The sequence below is a fragment of the Felis catus genome, chromosome E1, assembly GCF_018350175.1.
Source record: "Felis catus isolate Fca126 chromosome E1, F.catus_Fca126_mat1.0, whole genome shotgun sequence".
NCBI classification, from domain to species: domain Eukaryota; kingdom Metazoa; phylum Chordata; class Mammalia; order Carnivora; family Felidae; genus Felis; species Felis catus.
This window is the reverse complement of record NC_058381.1, coordinates 13,635,451-13,657,797: the sequence shown is the minus strand read 5'-3', so window position 1 is coordinate 13,657,797 and position 22,347 is coordinate 13,635,451. Positions and strand designations below refer to the sequence as shown.

At 37.6% G+C, this 22,347-nt stretch overlaps 2 protein-coding genes across 4 annotated transcripts in view; both read right to left on the bottom strand.

Annotated features, from left to right (window-relative positions):
- The window catches only part of SPATA22 (spermatogenesis associated 22), a 67,467-nt gene that overhangs the window by 26,255 nt on the left and 18,865 nt on the right, over positions 1–22,347 (bottom strand). The window lies entirely within an intron of this gene.
- Positions 16,919–20,615, bottom strand: LOC111557757 (olfactory receptor-like protein DTMT). The gene has a single exon (XM_023243770.2). The coding sequence runs from the start codon at positions 19,606–19,608 to the stop codon at positions 18,664–18,666; it is 945 nt and encodes a 314-aa protein (XP_023099538.1). The 5' UTR covers positions 19,609–20,615; the 3' UTR covers positions 16,919–18,663.

The window sequence follows — 22,347 nt, the reverse complement described above, 5'->3', positions numbered from 1 at the left end:
AAACATTTTTACTTTGTCCTTGAACTTAGGGAGAAAGTATTCAATCTCTCACCATCAAATATGATATTAGCTATAGTTTTTTAGAAGTTGCTCTTCCATTAGGTGGAAGAAGTTTCCTCTACTTCCAGTTTGCTGAGAGTTTTAATCACAAACTGGTTACATTAATGTTGAATTTTTTGTCAAAGGCTTTTTCTGCATTTGTTCAGATGATTCTTTTTTCCCAGGTAAATCTCCCTTTTTAATAACAAAGGGTCACTTGGTAACAACTGTACAATACACTTACCCACAGAATTATACTTTGGGACACAGCCTTAATTAAATGGTTTCTTTGAGGTTTAACACCATGCTGATTTTAAAATCATATGGTTTTTCCCATTTGTTTTATTGATTGATCATTTAGATTGATTGGTTTTTGAATGTTGAATGAACAGCTTTTCATTCCCATAATAAACCCCATTTGATAGTGATATATAACCCTTTTCATGTATGGTTAGATTCTGTTTGCATTAATGAGGATTTTAGTGTGTATGTTCATGAGGAATATTGGTCTATAGTTTCCTTATAATTTCTTTATCTGATCTTGATATCAAGGCTTCATAAAATGACTTGAGAAGTATTTCCTCCTCTTCTAAATACAGGGAGAATTGCATAGAATAGTATCCTTTTTCCTTCATATAATTCATCAGTAAAGCCATCTGAAGTTTTCTTTGTCAGAAGGCTTTTACCTACAAACTCTATTTCTTTAATAGAAACAATGATTCAGGTTATCTATTCTTTGTGAGTAGGCTTTGGAAATTGTGTCTTTCAACAAATTTGCCCATTTTATCTGAGCTGTAGCATTTATGGGCATAAGATTATTCATAGTATTCCATTATTATTCTTTGAATGACTATAGGGCTTTGTAGTGACATCTTATATATCTTTCCTAATATTTATGCTTTATGCCTTTTCTTTTTTCTCCTCTTAATCATTCTGACTAAAAGTGTATTTATTTTAGCTAGTTTTTCAAAGAACCAACTTTTGTTTTCAATTTTTCTGTCTCATTTTTCTGTTTGCAATTCATTGATTTCTGTTCTTTTTGTTATTTCTTTTCTGGTGCTTGCTCTAATTTCCTCTTTTCCTCCTTATATCTTTAGGTTGGAAGCTCAGATCATTTATTTGAGAACTTCATTCATTTGTAATATAAGCATTCGGTGCCATAGATTTTCCTTTAAGCACTGAGTTAGCTGTATCCTACTAATTTTGATATGCATCTTTTCACTTTATTTTAATTCAAAATATTTTCTAATTTCCCTTGTGGTTTCCTATCTGACCTATAGGTTGTTTAGAAATGTGTTGCTTACTTTCCAAGTATTTGGATATGCCTACTTCATACCAAATACAAAAATCATTTCCAGGTATATTGTAGATGCAAATGTGAAAGATTTTCAAAATAGAATGGAACAGGGGCACTTGGGTGGCTCAGTTGGTTGAGTGTCCAACTTCAGCTCAGGTCATGATCTCCCCATGAGGTCTTGCTGCTGTCAGCCTGTCAGCGCACAGCCCGCTTCAGATCCTCTGCATCCCGCCCTCCCCACTTGCACTCTCCCAAAAATAAATAAATATTTAAAAAATAGAATAGAACATAAAATCTCCTAGAAGACAGTATAGAGTATCTTTAATGTCTTGGATTTAAAATAATTTTGTTTGTAAAGAATTAAAATTATAAAGAGGATTGATTAAAAGCTCTACATTTAACAATTTTTAAAAAATCTGTCATCAAAAGACACCATTAATACATCAAAAGATACCATTGAGGATAAAAATTCAAATCACAAATTGCAAGATATTTGTGGAGTGGTGTCATCAAGATAGCAACATAAATCATTCCCAACTTCAGTTCTCTCACCAGAAGACTAAACTTTCCATTGACAAGACACCATGTGAAAATACCAGGACATGAAGTTGAGGCTAAAGTACCACAGAGACCAAGAAGGACTGCATTAGAAGAAGAGGAATAGGGGCGCCTGGGTGGCTCAGTCAGTTAAGCGTCCGACTTCGGCTCAGGTCATGATCTCACAGTCCGTGAGTTCGAGCCCCATGTGGGGCTCTGTGCTGACAGCTCAGAGCCTGGAGCCTGTTTCAGATTCTGTGTCTCCCTCTCTCTGACCCTCCCCTGTTCGTGATCTGTCTCTCTCAGTCTCAAAAATAAATTAAAAACGTTAAAAAACAAAAAAGAAGAGGAATAGATGAATTCACTATTATAGTTGGAGACTTCAAAATCCATCCCTCGGAAATGTACAGATCCAGCAGGTAGAAAATCAGTAGAAATACAGTTGAACTCAACACCACCACCTATCAACTGGATATAATGGACATCTACTGACTACTTCATTTAACAATAGCACAATACATATGCTTCTCAAGCTCATCAGGAATTCTGTCCACAAAACAGACCTTAACAAATTTAAAAGAATAGACATCATACAATGTCTGCTGTCAGACCAGAATGGGATTAAACTAGACATCAATAACAAAGATAGCTGGAAAAAATCCCAAATTAGTGACTAAGCAACACTTGTAAATAAAATATGGGTCAGAGAATAAATCTCAAATTTATTTTTAAAATAGTTTAAAAATTAAAACACAACTTATCAAAAGCAGTGCTGAATGGGAAATTTACCACATTGAAAGAATGTGAGAATCATAAAATGGAAATCAACTTATATCCACATTTGTTACAACAGACTTCTCAGACTCTAGCCTCAGCATAGACAAGAAAACAATTCATGCAATGCCACATCTTGTCATAAACTGAGCATGTCACCACTCCTTACCTCTCTTGTGTTTTGTCAGGTTTTCCCAACTCTAACCTTCCTTATACAAAGAACCTACTGTCTACTCTCATTAAAATGTACTTAAGGCTCATTTATCCTATATATGCACAAACTTTTTATACCCTATTAGAAGGTGTGCAAAGGGGAAAGAGAACACTGGGATAGCAAAAGATTGACATCATGTCTTAAAGGAATCAGCCAGACTTAAATAAAATTGAGTTAAGCCTAGGTGTGGTTTAGATTCTAAAGGTAGCATGTTAGAGAAACTTCACATATTCAAACTTACCTTGAAAATTCCCTTTCAACTTTTAATACCCCACTTACATCAGTAGACAGGTGATTATCCAAACAGAAAACCAAAAAGGAAACAATGGCTTTGAATGACACACTGAACCAGATGGATTTAACAAGATTTATGTATCCTAAAACAGCAGAATATACATTCTTTTCAAGTGGCCACAGAAGATTCTCCAGAATAGATCATATATTAGCCCAGAAAGTAAGCCTCAACAAATTAAAAGACTGAAGTCATACCATGCATCTTTTCTGACCACAGTGTTATGAACTAGAAATCAACCACAAGAAAAAATCTAGAAAGACCACAAATACATGAAGGTTACAATAACATGCTACTAAACAATGAATGGGTCAACCAAGATATCAAAGAAGAAATCAAAAAGACATGGAAATAAATGACATGAAAACACAATCATCCAAAACCTTTGGGTTGCAGCAAAAGAGGTTCTAAGAGGGAAGTTTGTAGCAATACAGGCTTACCTCAAGAAGCAAGAAAAATCTCAAATAAACAACTCAACCTTATACCTAAAGGAGTTAGAAAAAGAAGAATAAACATCAGGAGGAAGAAAATAATAAAGATTAGAGCAGAAATAGCGGATATAGTAACTAAAAAAAACAACAGAACAGATCAGTGAAATCAGGAGCTGGTTCTTTGAAAAGAATTGATAAACAAAATTGATAAACCTCTAGCCAGACTCATAAAAAAAAAAAAGAGAGAGAGAGAGAAGACTCAAATAAACCCACAACTATAAGGCTAATAAATCTTCAGAAATCATGAAAGAACATCCAACGGGAAAAAGACAGTCTCTTCCAAAATGGTGCTGGGAAAACTGGACAGCAACTTGCAAAAGAATGAAACTGGGCCACTTTCTTACACCACACACAAAAATAAACTCAAAATGGATGAAAGACCTAAATGTGAGACAGGAAACCATTAAAATCCTAGAGGAGAACACAGGCATTAACCTCTGACATAGGCCATAGCAACTTTTTTTTAAATGTTTAATTATTTTTGAGAGAGAAAGAGAGGCAAAGAGAGAGGGACAGAGGATCCAAAGAGGGCTCTGTGCTAACAGTAGAGAGTCCAATGTGGGGTTCAAACTCACAAAATGCAAGATCATGACACTGAACCAACTGAGCCATCCATGCACTCCTGGCCATAGCAACTTCTTACTAGATATGTCTCCTGAGGCAAGGGAAACAAAGTCACAAATAAACTATTGGGACTACATCAAAATAAAAAGCTTCTGCACAGTGAAGGAAAAAAAAACCAACAAAACTAAAAGGCAACCTACTGAATGGGAGAAGATACTTGCAAATGACATATCTGATAAAGGGTTCATATTCAAAACATATAAAGAACTGATACAAAAAAAAAAAGAAAAAAAAAGAACTGATACAACTCAACACTCAAAAACCAAATAATCCAATTTAAAAATAGGCAGAACACATGAATAGACATTTCTCCAAAAAAAGACATACACATGGCTAACAGACACATTAAAAGATGCTCAACATCAATCATCATCAGGGAAACACAAATCAAAACTACAATAAGATATCACTCACACCTGTCAAAATGGCTAAAATCAACAATGCAAGAAACAACAGGTATTGGTGAGGATGTGGAGAAAAGGGAACCCTGTTGCACTGTTGGTGGGAATGCAAACTGTGCAGCCACTCTGGAAAGCAGTAGGGAGGTTCCTCAAAGTTAAAAATAGAACTTCCTATGATCTAGCAATTGCAGTATTAGGTATTTACCCAAAGAATAAAAAAATACTAATTCAAAGGGATACATGCACCAATGTTTATAGCAGCATTATCTACTATAGGCAATTACGGAAATAGGCCACATGTTCATGGACTGATGAATGGATAAGGAAGATGTGGTATATATAACCAATAGAATATTATTCAGCTATAAAAAAGAATGAAATTTTGCCATTTGTAACAATATAAATGGAGCTACAGAGTATTATGCTAAGAGAAATAAGCCAATTAGAAAAAGACAAATACCATATGGTATTTGTGGGATTTAAGAAACAAAACAAACAAGTGGGCGCATGGGTGGCTCAGTTGGTTAAGCATCTGACTTTGGCTCAGGTCATGATCTCACAGTGGGTGGGTTTGAGGCCCGCATCAGGCTTCATACTATTAGTGTGGACCCTGCTTGGCTCTCTCCTTCCTCTTTCCTCTCTCTGCCCCTCCCCTGCTCACACTTTCTCTCTCTCTCAAAAATAAGTAAATAACCTTTAAAACAATGAAACAAAGCAAACAAGCATAGAGGAAAAAAAGAGAGAGAAGAAAACCAGGAAGCAGACTCTTAACTGTAGAGAACAAACTGATGGTTACCAGAGTGGGGATGGGTTAAATAGGTGATGGCGATTAAGGAGGGCACTTGTTGTGATGAGCACAGGGTGTTGTATGGAAGTGTTGAATTACTAAATTGTACACCAGAAATGATATTACACTGCATGTTAACTAAGTGGAATTTAAATAAAAACTTAAAAAAAGAAAATAAAAGAAAAGCTGGAGGAAAAACCAAAATAACCAAATTTAAAAATGGGCAAAGGAGACATATAAATGGCCCATAGGCATATGAAAAAAAAATGCTCAACATGACTAATCATCAGGGAAGTGCAAATCAAAACCACAATGAAGTAACACTTCACATCTGTTAGGATAGCCATTATCAACAAACAAACAAACAAACAAACAAACCAGAAAATAGAAATTATTTGTACGGAAATGGAGAAATTGTAGCCTTTGTGCACTGTTGGTAGAAATATAAAATAGTGGAGCCACTATGGAAAACAGTGTGGAATTTCCTCAAAAATTATAAATATAATTCTCAAATGATCCAACAATCCCACTTCTAGGTATTTATTCAAAAGAAATGAAAACAGGATCCTGAAAAGATATGTGTGCTCCCGTATTCATTGTAGCATTATTCAGATTAGCCAAGAGACAGAAACACCCTAAACATTTATCAGTGGATGAATGGATAAAGAAACTGCAGTATATACATAAAACAATATTATTCAGCCTTAAAACAGAAAGAAATCTGTCATATGCTACAAAACATAAATTTGGAGGACATATTATGCTAATGTCAGTCACAGAGACATTACAGTTACAGAGAGATAATTACTGCATGATTCCACTTACATGAGGTTTCTAAAGTAGTCAAACCCATAGAAGCGCAAAGTGGAATACTGGTTGCTCAGGGCTGGGGAAGAGGGAAATGAAGAGTTGCTGTTCAGTGGGTACAGAGTTTCAATCATGCAAGATGCAAAAGTCCTAGAGATCTGCCCTACTACAAAGTGCATAGAGTTAATAGTGCTCTACTGTGCAATTACAAATTCACTAATAAGGTAGATCTCATATTATGTGGGGTTTTTTGCCAAAATAAAAAAAAAAGAAAGAAAGAAAAAGAGAAGAAAGAAAAAAAGCTGGCTGGCTCCTGGAGCTAAGATGGCAGAGGAGTAGGGAGACCCTAAGCTTGTTTCATCCCTTAGCACAGCTAGTTTTATCGAATCATTCTGAACACCAAAAAAATCAGGGGTCTGAGAGAATGAAAGCTGCAAGACTAGAACAGAAAAGCAACCACCTTTTGGAAGGCAGAAAGTGCAAAGAGTTTACAGGAGGAGATATTGCTCTGGGTACAGCAGTAGGAGGGAGCTGGCTCACAGAAGCTACTGCAAAGTAATATAAGCAAGGGAGCACAAAATCTGAACTTTTAGCAGTCTGCTACCAGTGAGGAAAGTGCCTGGCTTAAAGGTGCTCAAGTGGTACAGCAGGAGAGAATCCCAGGAGTGACAGCATGGTCTGATGATCCCTTGGGTCACAAGGAAGATGGGTTGTGCAAATGGGCTGTGCAATTTCCAGGCATAAGAGAGGGGACTCCCTCAGGTTGAGGGCAGTACGCAGGGGTGCTGGCTTTCTGTTCTGTTTTGACATAAAGTCAGAACAGCTGCACAGTCATGCCACTGCTTTTTTTGCACAGACCAGCAAAAGTCAAAAGCATGGTAAGACCCTCCCCTAGAGGAAGAGCATGGGTCTGTGCTGCAGGAATCCTTAAATTTGGAGTTTTGAAGCTCAGTCACGAACCTGAGATTAAAAAGTTGGACACAGGCAGGGTGAACGCGGGGTTCTGATGGAAATGAGGTGTGATTAATTGCTTCTCTGTGAAGTTTTCCTGAAGAGGAAGGGGTGCAAACTTTCAGCTCCAGGGCTATAGAACTGGGACGCAGATATCAAAATACAAGGAGCGCTGAGAAAACTCCCATTAAATTCAACAAAAGCCAACCATCACCAAGGCATATCATAGTCAAATTCACAAAATACACAGGAAAAAAAAAATCATGAAAGCAGCAAGGGTAAAAAAAGTACTCAAACTACAAGTGAAGACAGATCTGTGAAGATCTGCCCACAGAAACTTGCCAGGCCAGAAAGGAATGGCAGGATATATTCAACGTGCTGAATGGGAAAAATATGTAGCCACCAATTCTTTATCCAGCATGCCTGTCATTCAGAATAGAAGGAGAGATAAAGAGTTTCCCAGACAAACAAAAAATAAGGACGTTGTGACCACTAAACCAGCCCTGCAAGAAATTTTAAGGGGAAACTCTTTGAGTGGAGAAAAAAAAAAGACAAAAAAAGACCAAATGCAACAAAGACTAAAAAGGAACAGAAAACATCATCAGAAACACCAGCTCTACAGGCAACACAATGAGAGTAAATTCATATCTTTCAATAACCACTCTGAATGTAAATGGACTAAATGTTCCAATCAAAATACACAGGGTATCAGAATGGATTAAAAAAAAAGAGCCAACTATATGCTGCCTACAAGAGACTCATTTTAGACCTAGAGACACCAGTAGATTGAAAGTGAGGGGATGGAGAACCATCTGTCATGCTAATAGATGTCAAATGAGAGCTGGAGTAGCCATACTTATATCAGACAAACTATATTTTAAGGCAAAGACTGTAACAAGAGATGAAGAAGGGCATTATATCATAACTGAGGGGTCAATCCATCAAGAAGATCTAACAATTAAATATATTTATGCCCCAGCTTGGAAGCACCCAAATATATAAATCAATTATTCATAAACATAAATAAACTCACTGATAATAATACCATAATAGTAGGGGACTTTAATATCCCACTTCCAACAATGGACAGATTGTCAAAGCAGAAAATCAACAAGGAAACAATGGCTTTGAATGACACACTGGACTGGAAGGACTTAACATATATTCAGAACATTTCATCCGAAAGCAGTAGAATACACATTCTTCTCAAGTGCACATGAAACATTCTCCAGAATAGATCACATACTGTTCACAAATCAGCCCTCAACAAGTACAAAAAATTGAGATCATACAGAGCATATTTTTGGATCATGCTGTGAAACTTGAAGTCAACCACAAGAAACAATGAAAGCCCTCCAAAACATGGGGGTTAAGGAATATCATACTAAAGAATAATGGGTGAACCAGGAAATTAAAGAAGAATTTTTTTTAAATACACGGAGGCCAGGGGCACCTGGGTGACTCAGTCAGTTAGGCGTCCGACTTCCGCTCAGGTCAGGATCTCACAGTTCGTGAGTTCAAGCCCCACATCGGGCTCTGTGCTGACAGCTCAGAGCCTGGAGATTGCTTTGGATTCTGTGCCTCCCTCTCTCTCTCTGCCCCTCTCCCACTCACGCTCTGTCTCCCTCCATCTCTCAAAAAATGAATAAACGTTAAAAAAAAATTTAAATACATGGAGGCCAATGACAATGAAAACATGAGAGTCCAAACCCTTTGGGATGCAACAGACAGTCCTATGAGGAAAGTATATTACAATTCAGGCCTATCTCAAGAAGTAAGAAATGTCCCAAATACACAGCCTAACTTTACACCAAAAGGAGCTTGAAAAGGAACAGCAAACAAAACCTAAACCCAGTAGAAGAAGGGAAATCATAAACATTGGAGCAGAAATAAACAATATACACACAGACAAACAAAAAACAGTGGAACATATCAACAAAACTAAGAGCTGGTCCTTTGAAAGAATAAGCAAAATTGATAAACACCTAGCCATAGATATCAAAAAGAAATGAGAAAGGACCCAAATAGATAAAACCATGAATGAAAGAGGAGAGATCACAACCAGCACCACAGAAATAAAACAATTATAAGAGAATACTATGAAAAATTATATGCCAACAAATTGGAAATCTGGAAGAAATGGAAAAATTCCTAGAAACTCACAAACTACCAAAACTGAAAGAGGAAGAAATAGAAAAATTCAAAGATCCATATCCAGAAAAGAAATTGAATCAGTAATAAAAAAAATCTCCCACCAAACAAGAATCCTGGGCCAGATCGTTTCTCAAGGGAATTCTACTAGACATTTCATGAAGAGATACTACCTATTCTCAAACTCTTCCAAAAAACAGAGATGGAAGGAAAATTTCCCAACGCATTCTATGAAGCCAGCATTACCTTAATTCTAAAGCCAGACAAAGACCCCACTAAAAATGAGAATTACAGGCTAATATCACTGATGAACATGGATGCAAAAATCCTCAACAAAATGCCAGCAAATAGAATTTAACAGGACATCAAAAAAATTGTTCACCATGAAGCTCAGAGCCTGGAGCCTGCTTCAGATTCTGTGTCTCCCTCTCTCTCTGCCGCTCCCCTGATTGCTCTCTCTCTCTCAAAAATAAATAAACATTAAAAAATTAAAAATTAAAAAAGAATTGTTCACCATGATCAAATAAGATTTATTCCTGTGCTGCAAGTATGATTCAATATTTGCAAATTAATCAATATGATACACCACATTAATAAAAGAAGGATAAGAACCATATGATCTTGTCAAAGATACGGAAAAAGAATTTGACAAAATATAGCATTCCTTCTTGATGAAAACCCTCAAGAAAGAAGGGACAGATGCAACAGACCTCAACATCAAAAAGGCCATATACGAAAGAACCACAGCTAATATCATTCCTCAACGGAGGAAGACTGAGAGCCTACCATCAGGAACAAGACAAGGCTGTGCACTCTCACCATTACTATTCAACATAGTACTAAAAGTCTTAGCCTCAGCAATCAGACAACAAAAAGAAATAAATTGCAGACAAATCAGCAAGGAAGAAGTCAAACATTCACTATTTGCAAATAACATGATACTCTATGTAGAAAACCCAAAAGACTCCACCAAAAAATTGCTAGAACTTGTACATGAATTCAGCAAAGTCACAGGATATAAAATTAGCGTGCAGAAATCTGTTGCATTTCTATACACCAGTAACAAAGCAGCAGAAAAAGAAATCAAGGAATCAATCCCATTTGCAATCGCACCAAAACCAATACGATATCTAGGAATAAAACTAACTAAAGAAGAAAAGACCTGTAGTCCGAAAACTATAGAACACTTAGGAAAGAAATTGAAGAGGACACAAAGAAATGAAAAAGCATTCAATTCTCATGGGTTGGAAGAACAAACACTGTTAAAATGTCTATACTACCCAAAGCAATCCTCACATTTAATGCAATACCTATCAAATACGATCAGCATTTTTCACAGATCTTGAACAAACAATCTTAAAATCTGTATGGAAGCACAAAAGATCTTGTTAGTCAAAGTAAAATCCTGAAAAAGAAAAACAAAACTGGAGGCATCACGATTTCAAGTTTCAAGCTATACTACACCTGTAGTCATCAAGACAGTCTGATGCTGGCACAAAAAGAGACACACAGATCAATGGAGCAGAGTAGAAAATCCAGAAATGGACCCACAACTACATGTCAACTAATCTTCCACAAAGCAGGAAAGAATATACAATGGGAAAAGGTCCCTTCGGCAAATGGTGTTGGGAAAACTGGCGACATGCAGAAGAATGAAACTGGATTACTTTCTTACACATTACCCAAAAATTCATTCAAAATGGATGAAAGACCTAAATGTGAGACAGAAAACCATTAAAAATCCTGGAAGGGAACACAAGCAGAACATCTTTGACCTGGGCCAGAGCAACATCTTACTAGATACCGCCAAAGGCAAGGGAAATAAAAGCAAACACGAACTAATCGGACTTCATCAAGATAAAAAGCTTCTGCACAGCAAAGGAAGCAATCAACAAACCTAAAAGGCAGCCTGTGGAATAGGAGACAATATTTGCAAACAACATATCTGATAAAGGATTAGTATCCAAAATCTATAAAGAACTTATCAAACTCAACACCCTCCAAAAAAAGTGTCTAAAGAAGACATCCAGATGGCTAACAGATGCATGAAAAGATGCTCAACAAAACTCACCATCAGGGAAATACAAATCAAAACCATGATGAGATACCACCTCGCACATGTCAGAATGGCTAAAATTAGTTAACACAAGAAACAACAGGTTTTGGTGAAGATGTGGAGAAAAAGGAGCACTTGTGCACTTTTGGTGGGAATGCAAACTGGTGCAGCCACTCTGGAAAGCAGTAGGGAGGTCTTCAAAAAACCAAAAATAGAATTACTCTACAATCCAGCAATTGCACTACTAGGTATTTACCCAAAGAACACAAAAGTGCTGATTTGAAGCAACACATGCATCCTGATGTTTATAGCAGTATTATCAACAATAGCCAAGCTATAGGGAGAGCCCAAATGTTCAACAACTGATGAATGGATAAAGAAGATGTGGTGTAGATATACAATGGAATATTACTCAGACACCAAAAAGAATGAAATCTTGCCATTTGCAATGACATGGATGGAGCTCGAATGTATTATGCTAAGTGAAATAAGTCAATCAGAGAAAGACAAATACCATACAATTTCATTCATACATGGAATTTAAGAAACAAAACAGGCTGATGTATGGGAAGCAGTGGGGGGAGGGGGAAGAAGAGAGGAAACAAACCACAAGAGACTCTTAATGACACAGAACAAACTGAGGGTTGATGAAGGGAGGTGCGTGGGAGGTGGGCTAGATGGGTGATGGGTATGAAGGAGGGCACTTGTTGTGATGAGCACTGAGTGTTGTGTGTAAGTGATGAATCACTGAATTCTACTCCTGAAACCAATAGTGCACTGTATGTTAACCAGCCAAACTTTAAATTAAAAAAAAAGTTATTTCCAAAGAAAAGCTGGAGGCATCACAATTCCAGACCTCAAGTATATTACAAAACCATATTAATAAAAACAGTATGGTACTGGCATAAACATAGACACATAGACTAAGAGAACAGAATAGAAAACCAAGAAATAAACCCACAATTATATGGTCAATTAGTCTTCAACAAAGGAGAAATTGAATGTACAATAGAAAAATACAGTCTCTTCAACAAATGTAGGAAAAACTGGACAGCACCATGCAAAAGAATGAAACTGGACCACTTTCTAACACCATACACAAAAATAAATTCAAAATGGATTAAAGACCTAAAGGTGAGGCCTGAAGCCACAAAAATCCTAAAAGAGAGCACAGGCAATAATGACTCTGACTTTGGCCATAGCAACATTTTTTTAGATATGTCTCCAGAGGCAAAGGAAATAAAATTAAAAGTAAACCATTGGGACTACCTCAAAATGAAAACTTCTGCAAAGGAAAGGAAAAAAATCAACAGAATTAAAAGGCAACCTACAGAATGGGAGAAGATATTTCCAAACGACATATCTGATAAAGGGTTAATATCCAAAATATATAAAGAACTGATACAACTCAACACTCAAAAAACAAATAATCCAATTAAAAAATGAGCAGAAGACATGAACAGACATTTCTCCAAAGAAGACATACAGATAGCCAACAGAGACATAAAAAAATGCTCAACATCAGGAAAACACAAATCAAAACCACAAGGAGACATCACCTCACACCTGTCAAATGGTTAAAATCTACAATACAGGAAACAACAAGAGTTGGCAAATGTGAAGAAAGGGGAACCTTCTTGCACTACTGGTGGGAATGCAAACTGGTGCAGCCACTCTGGAGAACAGTATGGAGGTTCCTCAACAAGTTAAAAATAGAACTATCCTATGATCCAGTAATTGCACTACTAGGTTTTTACCCCAAAAATACAAAACATTAATTCAAAGGGATTCATGCACCCTAGTGGTTATAGCAGCATTATCTACAATAGCCAAATTATGGAAACAGTCCAAGTGTCCATAGACTGATGAATGGATAAAGAAATACACACACACACACACACACACACACATACACACACACACACACACACAGGAATATTATTCAGCCATACAAAAAAGTCATGAAATCTTGCCATTTGAACAACATGGATGGAGCTAGAGAGTATTATGGTGAGCGAAATAAGTCAGTCAGAGAAAGACAAAGCCATATGATTTCACTCATATGTGGAATTTAAGAAACAAAACAGAGAAGAAAGCAAGAGAGAAACCAAGAAATAGACTCAACTACAGAGAACAAAGTGATGGTTACCAGTGGGGAGGCAGGTGGGGGGGATCAGGATAGCACTGCGTAATGTAAAGAATTGTTGAATCACTATATTGTACACCTGAAACTAATATAATACTGTATGTTAACTATATTGAAATTAAAAAAGAAAATCCCCCAGCAAGGGACCCCATTTTATAGTGATATTGTCTATCAGTAGGTCAAATGTAGCCAGTTTTTCTTTCATTTTTTAAACAGCTAATACTTCTTTAGTACAGCACCAATGAAATGTATGCCTGTATTTACACAAAGGGAAAAGATATGTATCTCTACACACTAGACTCCTACATTGCATGTGAGGTACTCATCATTCATTCATTTTCCCTTTCTCTCTCTCTCTCTCTGCCCTCTGTTGCTTTTTGAACATCTATGATCCCATTTATATAAACTAAAATTAAGACTATCATATATACATGTGTTTCCTGTACAGTCCCATTATAGTCCCAGACCCCTTTTACTCTCAAAATATACTACAGTTTGAAGTATGAAGATGTAACACAGCAGACATCCTCTGTGGTGAGACAACAGTTCTGGAGTTTGATTTTGTTGATGGTTATATGAATCCAAATATGTAATAAATTATCATAAACTACACACAAAGACATCATCATCATCATCATCATCATAATCTTCATAAAAGAATGAGTGCAGCAAAACTGGTAGAATCCAAGTCTGTGGTCCAGTTCATTGTGATGTGCTAGTCAATTTCCTAGTTTTGTTAACGTGTTCTACTTATATAAAATGGTACCACTGAAGGAACCTAGATGAGGCACAAATTATCTTTCTGTACTTTTTAAATTTCTTGTGACTGTAATTATTTCAAAATAATATCTATCTAACTATCTATCTACATGGCAGTCTGTGACATCCCCTTATCCACCTTTTATCTAAGTTGAGCTATGTGGCTGAGTTCTGGAGAACAAAATGTAGGTCAAAGTGATGTATGCCATTTCTAGTTCCAGTTCATTAAACTCTTCACTGTCGTCCTCTACCCACTGTTCCTCGGGGCTGAATGTCAACACCTGAGGTGACTATAGAGCCTCCATCAACCTGATGACATGAAACATAGTGCTCTCCATGTGTCAATGCCAACTCAATTTTACATGAGCAGGAAAAAACATTCACTGTATCACACCACTGAAATTTCCGGGTTTATTTGTTACACCAACTACTGTACCTTAAGTAACACATGGAGAATATTAAAATAAATCAGCAAGCATAATAGTAAATGGAAAAAGAAAAAGTGAACAATAACCTATTTTCATAAATACAAAGACACACAAACAGTTCTTTGGGTAACTGGATGGAAGATAATATGAATCAAGAAATGAAATATCATTTGATGCAGTCCCACTTGTCTATGTTTAATTTTGCTACCTGGGCTTTTGGTGTCAAATCTAAGAAATCACTGCCAATATCAATGTCAAGAAATTTTCCCTATATATTTTCTTCAAAAAGTTTTACAGTTTTAGGTCTTCTATTTAACCCCTTACTCTATTTTCAGTTGATTTTGGCGTATGGTGTAAGATAAGAGATCCAACTGAATTCTTTTTTCATGTGGATATCCAGTTTTCACAACACCACTTGTTGAAGAGACTATCATTGCCCCATTGCATGTTCATGGCACCCTATTTGAAAATCAGTTGATTGTATACTACATGAATTTACATTTGGGTCCTCTACTCTGTTCCATTGGACTGTATGTCTATCTTTACACCACTACCTTACTGTTTTGATTTCTGTGGCTTTGTAATATATTTTGAAATTAGGAACTATGATATGCCTCTAGCTTTGTTCTTTTTGCTCAAGATTTCTTTGGTTTTGCAGAGTCTGATATAGTTCCATATGAATTGTAGGATTTTTTCTATAAAACACGCAACTGGGATTTTAATAAGGATTACTGTGAAGCACTGGGTGTCATACGTAAGAGATGAATCACATGGTTCTACTCCTGAAGCCAAGACTACACTGTATGTTAATTAGCTTGAATTTAAATTGAAAAAAATATTTTTTAATGTTTATTCATTTGGGGGAGATAGAAAGACAAAGACAGAGTATGAGTGGGGGAGGGGCAAAGAGAGCAGGAGACACAGAATCTGAAGCAGGCTCCAGGCTCTGAGCTGTCAGCACACAGCCCAATGCAGGGCTCAAACCCATGAACTGTGAGATTATGACCTGAGCTAAAACTGGAGGCTTAACCAACTGAGCCACCCAGGGGCCCCTAAAATAATTAATTAAAAAAGAGGAAAAAAATAAGGATTGCAGTGAATCTGTATATTGGGAAATATGGACATCTTAACAATATTAATTCTTCCAATCCATGAACAAGGGCTGTCTTTCCATTAATGTATCTGCTTTAAATTTTTTCATCAGTGTTTTATAGTCTTAATATACAAGTGTTCCACCTCTTGGTTAAGTTTATTCCTAAGTACTTGATACCTTCTGATGAGACATCAAACTTAAAAGCTTCTGCACAGCAAAGGAAACAATATGAAAATGCATTCTATTGGATGGGAGAAAATATTTGCAAATATCTAATTAAGGGTTAATATACAAACTATGTAAGATTCTCCTACAACTCAACAGCAAAATAAAAATAAATAACCTGATTAACAAATGAGTAAAAGACTTGAATAGACATTTCTCCAAAGAAAATGTACAAACGGCCATTAGGTATATGAAAAAGTTGCTCAATATCACTAATACACCAGGGAAATGCAGATCAAAAACCACAATGAGATATCACCTCATATCTGTTAGGATGGATATTACTTTTTTAAGATAACATGTGGTGAAAAAGGAGAACGCTTTTTTTTTTTAATTTTTTAATGTTTATTTATTTTTTGGAGAGAGAGACAGAACACGAGTGGAGGAAGGGCAGAGAGAAAGGGAGACATAGAATCCAAAGCAGGCTCCAGGCTCGAAGCTTGACAGCTTCGGCACAGAGTAGTGTCGGCACAGAGCCCGACGCGGGGCTATAACCCAAGAACCGTGAGATCATGACCTGAGCCAAAGTCAGATGCTTCAAAGACTGAGCCAACCAGGTATCCCCGAAAAAGAGAACTCTTACGTATAGTTGGTGGGAATGTACAGCCACAATGGGAAATTGTAAGGAGTCTCCTCAAAATAACTAAAAATAGAACTACCGTGTGATCCAGCCGTCCCAATGTGGGGATATATCCAAAGGAAATGATACCAGGATCTCAAAAAGGCATTTGCACTTCTGTGTTCATTGCAGCATTATTTATAATAGCCAAGATATGTAAACAACCCAAATGTCCATCAACAGATACATGGATAAAGAAAATGTAGTACATACATACAGTGGCTTATCATTCATCTTTTTTAAAAAAAGAGAAAGAAGTCTTAAAATTCATGACAACATGGATGAAACTAGAGGACGTTATGCTAAGTGAAACAACCACAAACAGAAGGACAAATACTGCATGATTTTATTCTGGATAAGAGGTGTCTAAAATGGTCATAACCACATACAAGGAGAATTGAATAGTGTTTGTTGGGGGCAGAGGGACGAACAAATGCAGAATTGGTTTTTCAATGGGTATAACTTTCTGTTACATAAGATGACTAAGTTCTAAAGATCTGCTGTACAATATAATACCTACAGTTAATAATATGGCATTGTGCACTCTAAAATATGTGAAGAGGATAGATTCCATGTAAAGTATTCTTATCAAAAAAGAAAAAAACACAAAAGAACACATGGAAATTCTTGGATATTATGGATATATTTAATATCTTGGTTGTGGTGATAGTATCATGGGTGTATGCATAAGTCTAAATTCATCAAGATGTCTACGTTAAATGTGTGCAATTTTTATCAATTATACTTCTGTAAAGCTAAAAACAAATGGAGTTTAAGCAAAGTGGAAGTTTGGGGGGAAATATAAAAATTCAATTTTTTGTAGGTTAAGATTGAAGTGCTCATAGAGCATCAAGGGGAGAGGTCTACTGTGAAGATGAAAATAAAAATTGAGAACTTGTAAAAGATTTAGACTTCAGATAGATATGTGGAGGTAGGCAGTATTTCTGAGAGGATTAAAATAATGGATTTAGATGCTATCAGAGATAACAGGAAATGAACAGTCCAAAGTTAGAATTCTAGACAATGCTATACATGGGGCTGACTGAAAAATCAATGGCTTTTCCCTTATTTCTGAGGTGGGGGAAATGAGAAGAAACTCTAAAATTAGATAGCCTGAGATCTTAGGCTCAATATTGACCAATTCTGGGACTTTGGCAAGTTATCAAATTCCACATTTTCAATCTTTAAGATGGTAATAAGATTCCTTTGTGGAGTAATCATAAGAGTAGCATAAGTTCATGGATGTAAAATTTGTTGAAAAAATTCAAAATACTAAGTAGGAGGAAGACAGCCTTAAACAGTAAGGCTTTAACCAGGCTCTGGCTTTCCCATACCTGTGTGAGTAACTTATAGAGCTCCAGGTATGGGTTAGCTCCCAGGCAAAAACAAACTATTGTAGCAAATGAGATAGAAAGTTCATTTTAGGTTCAGATCAGGTCAAAAAGACAATGTAGACATGAAAATAAATCAGAGGAGAAGAGGAGACAAAATAACGCGAACCCTCGTTCAGGAAGAAGTACGTAAAAATCTGCGTTCAACAATGAAAGTCCAGTTTAGTGAAAGTAAGCAGAGGAGTGAGAGGCTTGAGTTTTAGTCAATATTGACCTGGGAGAGCAGGGTATCACTTAAAGCAGAGTTTTAGTTAAAAAACAAACAAACAAAACGCATAACATATTAGTTGTTTCACAACTGGAAACAGAAAGCTCAATTAAAAGTTTAAAAATAATGTTTCTTCAGGGTCACCTGGGAAGAGCAAATAGAAAGAACCTGCTACCAGGTCATTGGGATCCCCTTTCTGAGTGCAACCACATAACTCCACTTCATTTGTATTAGGTACTGAACAATTATTTAGTAGGTCTTTTTAATAGAAAAATTCATGGTGGGAGAAAAAAAAGAAGCCTGGGTCAATATTCCCATATTAACATCAGTGTATCTACTTGATAAAATTATGTAAAAATCCTCAGCTTTACCATTATACAGAGAAGGAAATTTTCTTTTTGAAAAGGAGTCTTCCCAGAGCTCCCATCATGTCTCTGTTCCTCAGGCTGTAGATGAAGGGATTCAGCATGGGGGTGACCACAGTGTACATCACGGCCATCACAGTCTCCTTAACAGCAGAATTATTAGCTGAAGGGCACAAGTAGAGGCCAATAACTGTCCCATAGAAAAGAGACAGCACGGAGAGGTGGGAGCCACAGGTGGAGAAGGCCTTGCGGATGCCCCTGGCAGAAGGGACCCTGAGGATGGAGGACACAATCCGTGCATAAGACATGACGATGAGTAGGAATGGGATGACGAGAATGAGCCCTCCCATAATAAATATCACCAACTCATTGACTCGAGTGTCAGAGCACGCCAGCTTCAGCAGAGCAGACATGTCACAGAAAAAGTGGGGGATTATGTTGTCAGCACAGAAACACAATCTGGCCATGAGGAGAGTGTGTAACATAGCATGGAACGTGGTCAGCACCCAGGACAGCACAACCAGGGAGAGACAGAGCTTGGAGCTCATGATAATGGTGTAGTGGAGGGGGAAGCAGATGGCCACATAGCGGTCATAGGCCATGGCCACTAGGAGGAAACTCTCCAGGTCTGCAAAAAACAGAAAGAAGTACATTTGGGTCAGGCAGCCGGCATAGGGGATGGATGAGTCTTGGCTCTGCATGGTTTGCAACAATTTCGGAATGGTCACAGAAGAGAAGCAGATATCAGAGAAAGACAAATTGCTGAGAAAAAAATACATGGGTGTGTGCAGGTGGGAGTCCAGGCAAATCAGGAAAATTATGAGGAGATTCCCCAGTACGGTGATAAGATACATGGCCAGGAACAGGACATAAAATGGATTTTGTTGCTCTGGCTCAATTGGCAGGCCCAGAAGGAGGAAGACTGAGACAATAGTTTGATTTCTTCTTGTCATGGTCTGTGTCCTTTAGGAGGAAATAATGGTGTCCATTAAAAAACTGAATAAAAATGAAAATATTTCTAAGATACATGGTCTGTAAGTTGTTCTGCAATGATTGATTTCATCCTTGTTATCCACAACACTCTATAACCACAAATATAACAAATCACTTAACCTAATCATTTTCTGGCTCAATTTTTTTTCTAGTTAATTAGCATTTAATAATATTGACTCTTCCATACCTTCTGAAACATTCTGATCCCTTCTGTGCAATCATCCTGTTTCTTAGCTCTTCATTCTCAATAACTGTGATTGGTGTCTTCCATAACAGAATTTTATATATTGGTGTTTTCTTGGGCTTTTTTTCCTAAATCCTATTCTCTTATAATGCTACATAGACAGCCCTAAAAGAGTTGCTTACTCCCATGGCATAAATTACCATCTAAACCTCATGGATAGACCTCTATCACCATCAGAACTGTATTCCCAACTGTGTAGTGATTATCTCATCATATAACATCACAAGCATTTTCAGCTCCAGAGACCGCAAATAAAGCTCATGATCTCACCCTGCCCCTCTCCTAATCTGTGCCTCCAAGTCTCTCATATCTCAGTAAAAGAAATCCAGGCTCAAGTCATACACCTGAGAGTTTTCTTTTACTCCCTCCTTTCTGTCATTATCAACATCCAGTCTATGAAGTCCTGTATATTCTGACACGATAAATCTCTTTCTCATTTATCCACTCCTTATCTCAACCATCACTATCCTGGCTGGGCTGACATCATGTCTTGTCTGCACTATTGAAACAGCCTCTTCACTCATCTCCTTGTGTCCATGCTTGAATACTCTCCTTTAATATCCTTCGTTCACACTGCAGTATTCTAAGATGAAAATCTGATCATCATTCTCCCTAAAGTCTTCATAGATTCTCACTGCTCTTAAGATAAAGGCAAAATTCCTGGGGCGCCTGGGTGGCGCAGTCGGTTAAGCGTCCGACTTCAGCCAGGTCACGATCTCGCGGTCCGGGAGTTCGAGCCCCGCGTCAGGCTCTGGGCTGATGGCTCAGAGCCTGGAGCCTGTTTCCGATTCTGTGTCTCCCTCTCTCTCTGCCCCTCCCCCGTTCATGCTCTGTCTCTCTCTGTCCCAAAAATAAATAAACGTTGAAAAAAAAAAATTAAAAAAAAAAAAGATAAAGGCAAAATTCCTTTCAAGGACACAAAGTTGCTTCCTGACCTGACCCTGGCTTACCTCCACAGCTTCACCTGGCCCCATCGTGACATACACTCACCTCTCCAGAAATGCTGGACTTGAAAGTCACAATTTCTTGCCTCCAGACTTTTCCACTTGCTGGCCCCCATGCCTAGCATCTTCCTCCCCCTGCCTCTTCACCTGGGTTTGCCATACTTATCCTTCAGGCATATTAAGCATCACTTACTCAGCTACACCTCTCCTGTCCCCTCCAGACCAAGTGATCCTGCTATGTTTCCACAGGATCCTGTGCTTTTCCCTAATACTGCCCAAGGTATTGTGTATAGCTGTCCTCCCTAATGGACTGTAAACTTCGTGCAGGAAAGGCCGTGTCTGCCTTCATGACTACAGAAGTGCCAGCACCTGGCACGGTGCCTGGATGTAGCCAGTGTTTCGTAAATATTTATTGGCTGTTCTTCAGGCTGAGACATGCATTCCTTCAACTTTACAGACAGCAAACTCCTATTAGAATATCTACTCCTACTAAATACTCTCAGAACAAGAACTTACTAGTTTTTGACATTTTATTATAGAATTCCCTGACATAATCTCTAACTCATGGAAAATTTGGACTACTTCAACCACACTGCTCTTTAACCGAAACAGACAACCCAGTATACACATCCACATCATCACTTTTTCCTTGTGTTGTATCCATAGGATTCAGTGGTATTGCCATAAAAAAAAATCTCATGTATAGACAGGTTTAGTAATTTGTGGAGGAAAGGAAAAAACAAAGGTAATTTCTACCCTTGAGACCTCACTCCAGTGCTTCTCCAGACACCCACACCTCAGCGAGTCCCTCAGAGCTAAGAAAGCTCAGTAGGAGCATTAAGGAATATTAAAAGTTCCCTCCCTAAAGAAGCATAACTGAGTCCAATGGCTAGAATTTTCACCCTGCTGATGCTGTTTGAGCCACATTAAAATTTTTTATACGTGGACATATGTGCTGGTGTTGCAGCAGATAATGACATCAAGTGAAGTTTCATACACCTCATTTATCAGAATTTTTCTCCTCTGGAAAATGAGCGGGCACCATCCCTGGTGCGAACGTCTCATTAGGAAGCACAGACCAGAGAGCTAGCAGACACTGCCACGGATCAGGCGTAGGAGCTTCAGCTGCTCCATTAACGATGCCTCTCATCTTGCTCACATGGCCAATCAATGGTTCTCAGTCTGGGAGGCCCAAGAGGCAGTGCTTCTAAAAATCTACATATGAACTGCCTAGGGGTCCTGTGAAATGCTAATTTTGATGTTGTAGATTTGCAGTGGTGCCTAAAATTCTACATTTTTTTAGGCACTAAATTTTATATTTTCTGATGCCAAGTCTGCTGGTCTGTGGACCACTTTAAGTAGTAAGGACACACATTTTTAAAATACTGATTACTGTACCAGTAAATGTAATCAGATTCCTGAGGGGAGAGGGCTATCCAAAGAATTTTAAAGCTCCTAATGTAATTCAAATATATATTCCAGGGTTAAGAACCTGTGTATTAAATGCTTGC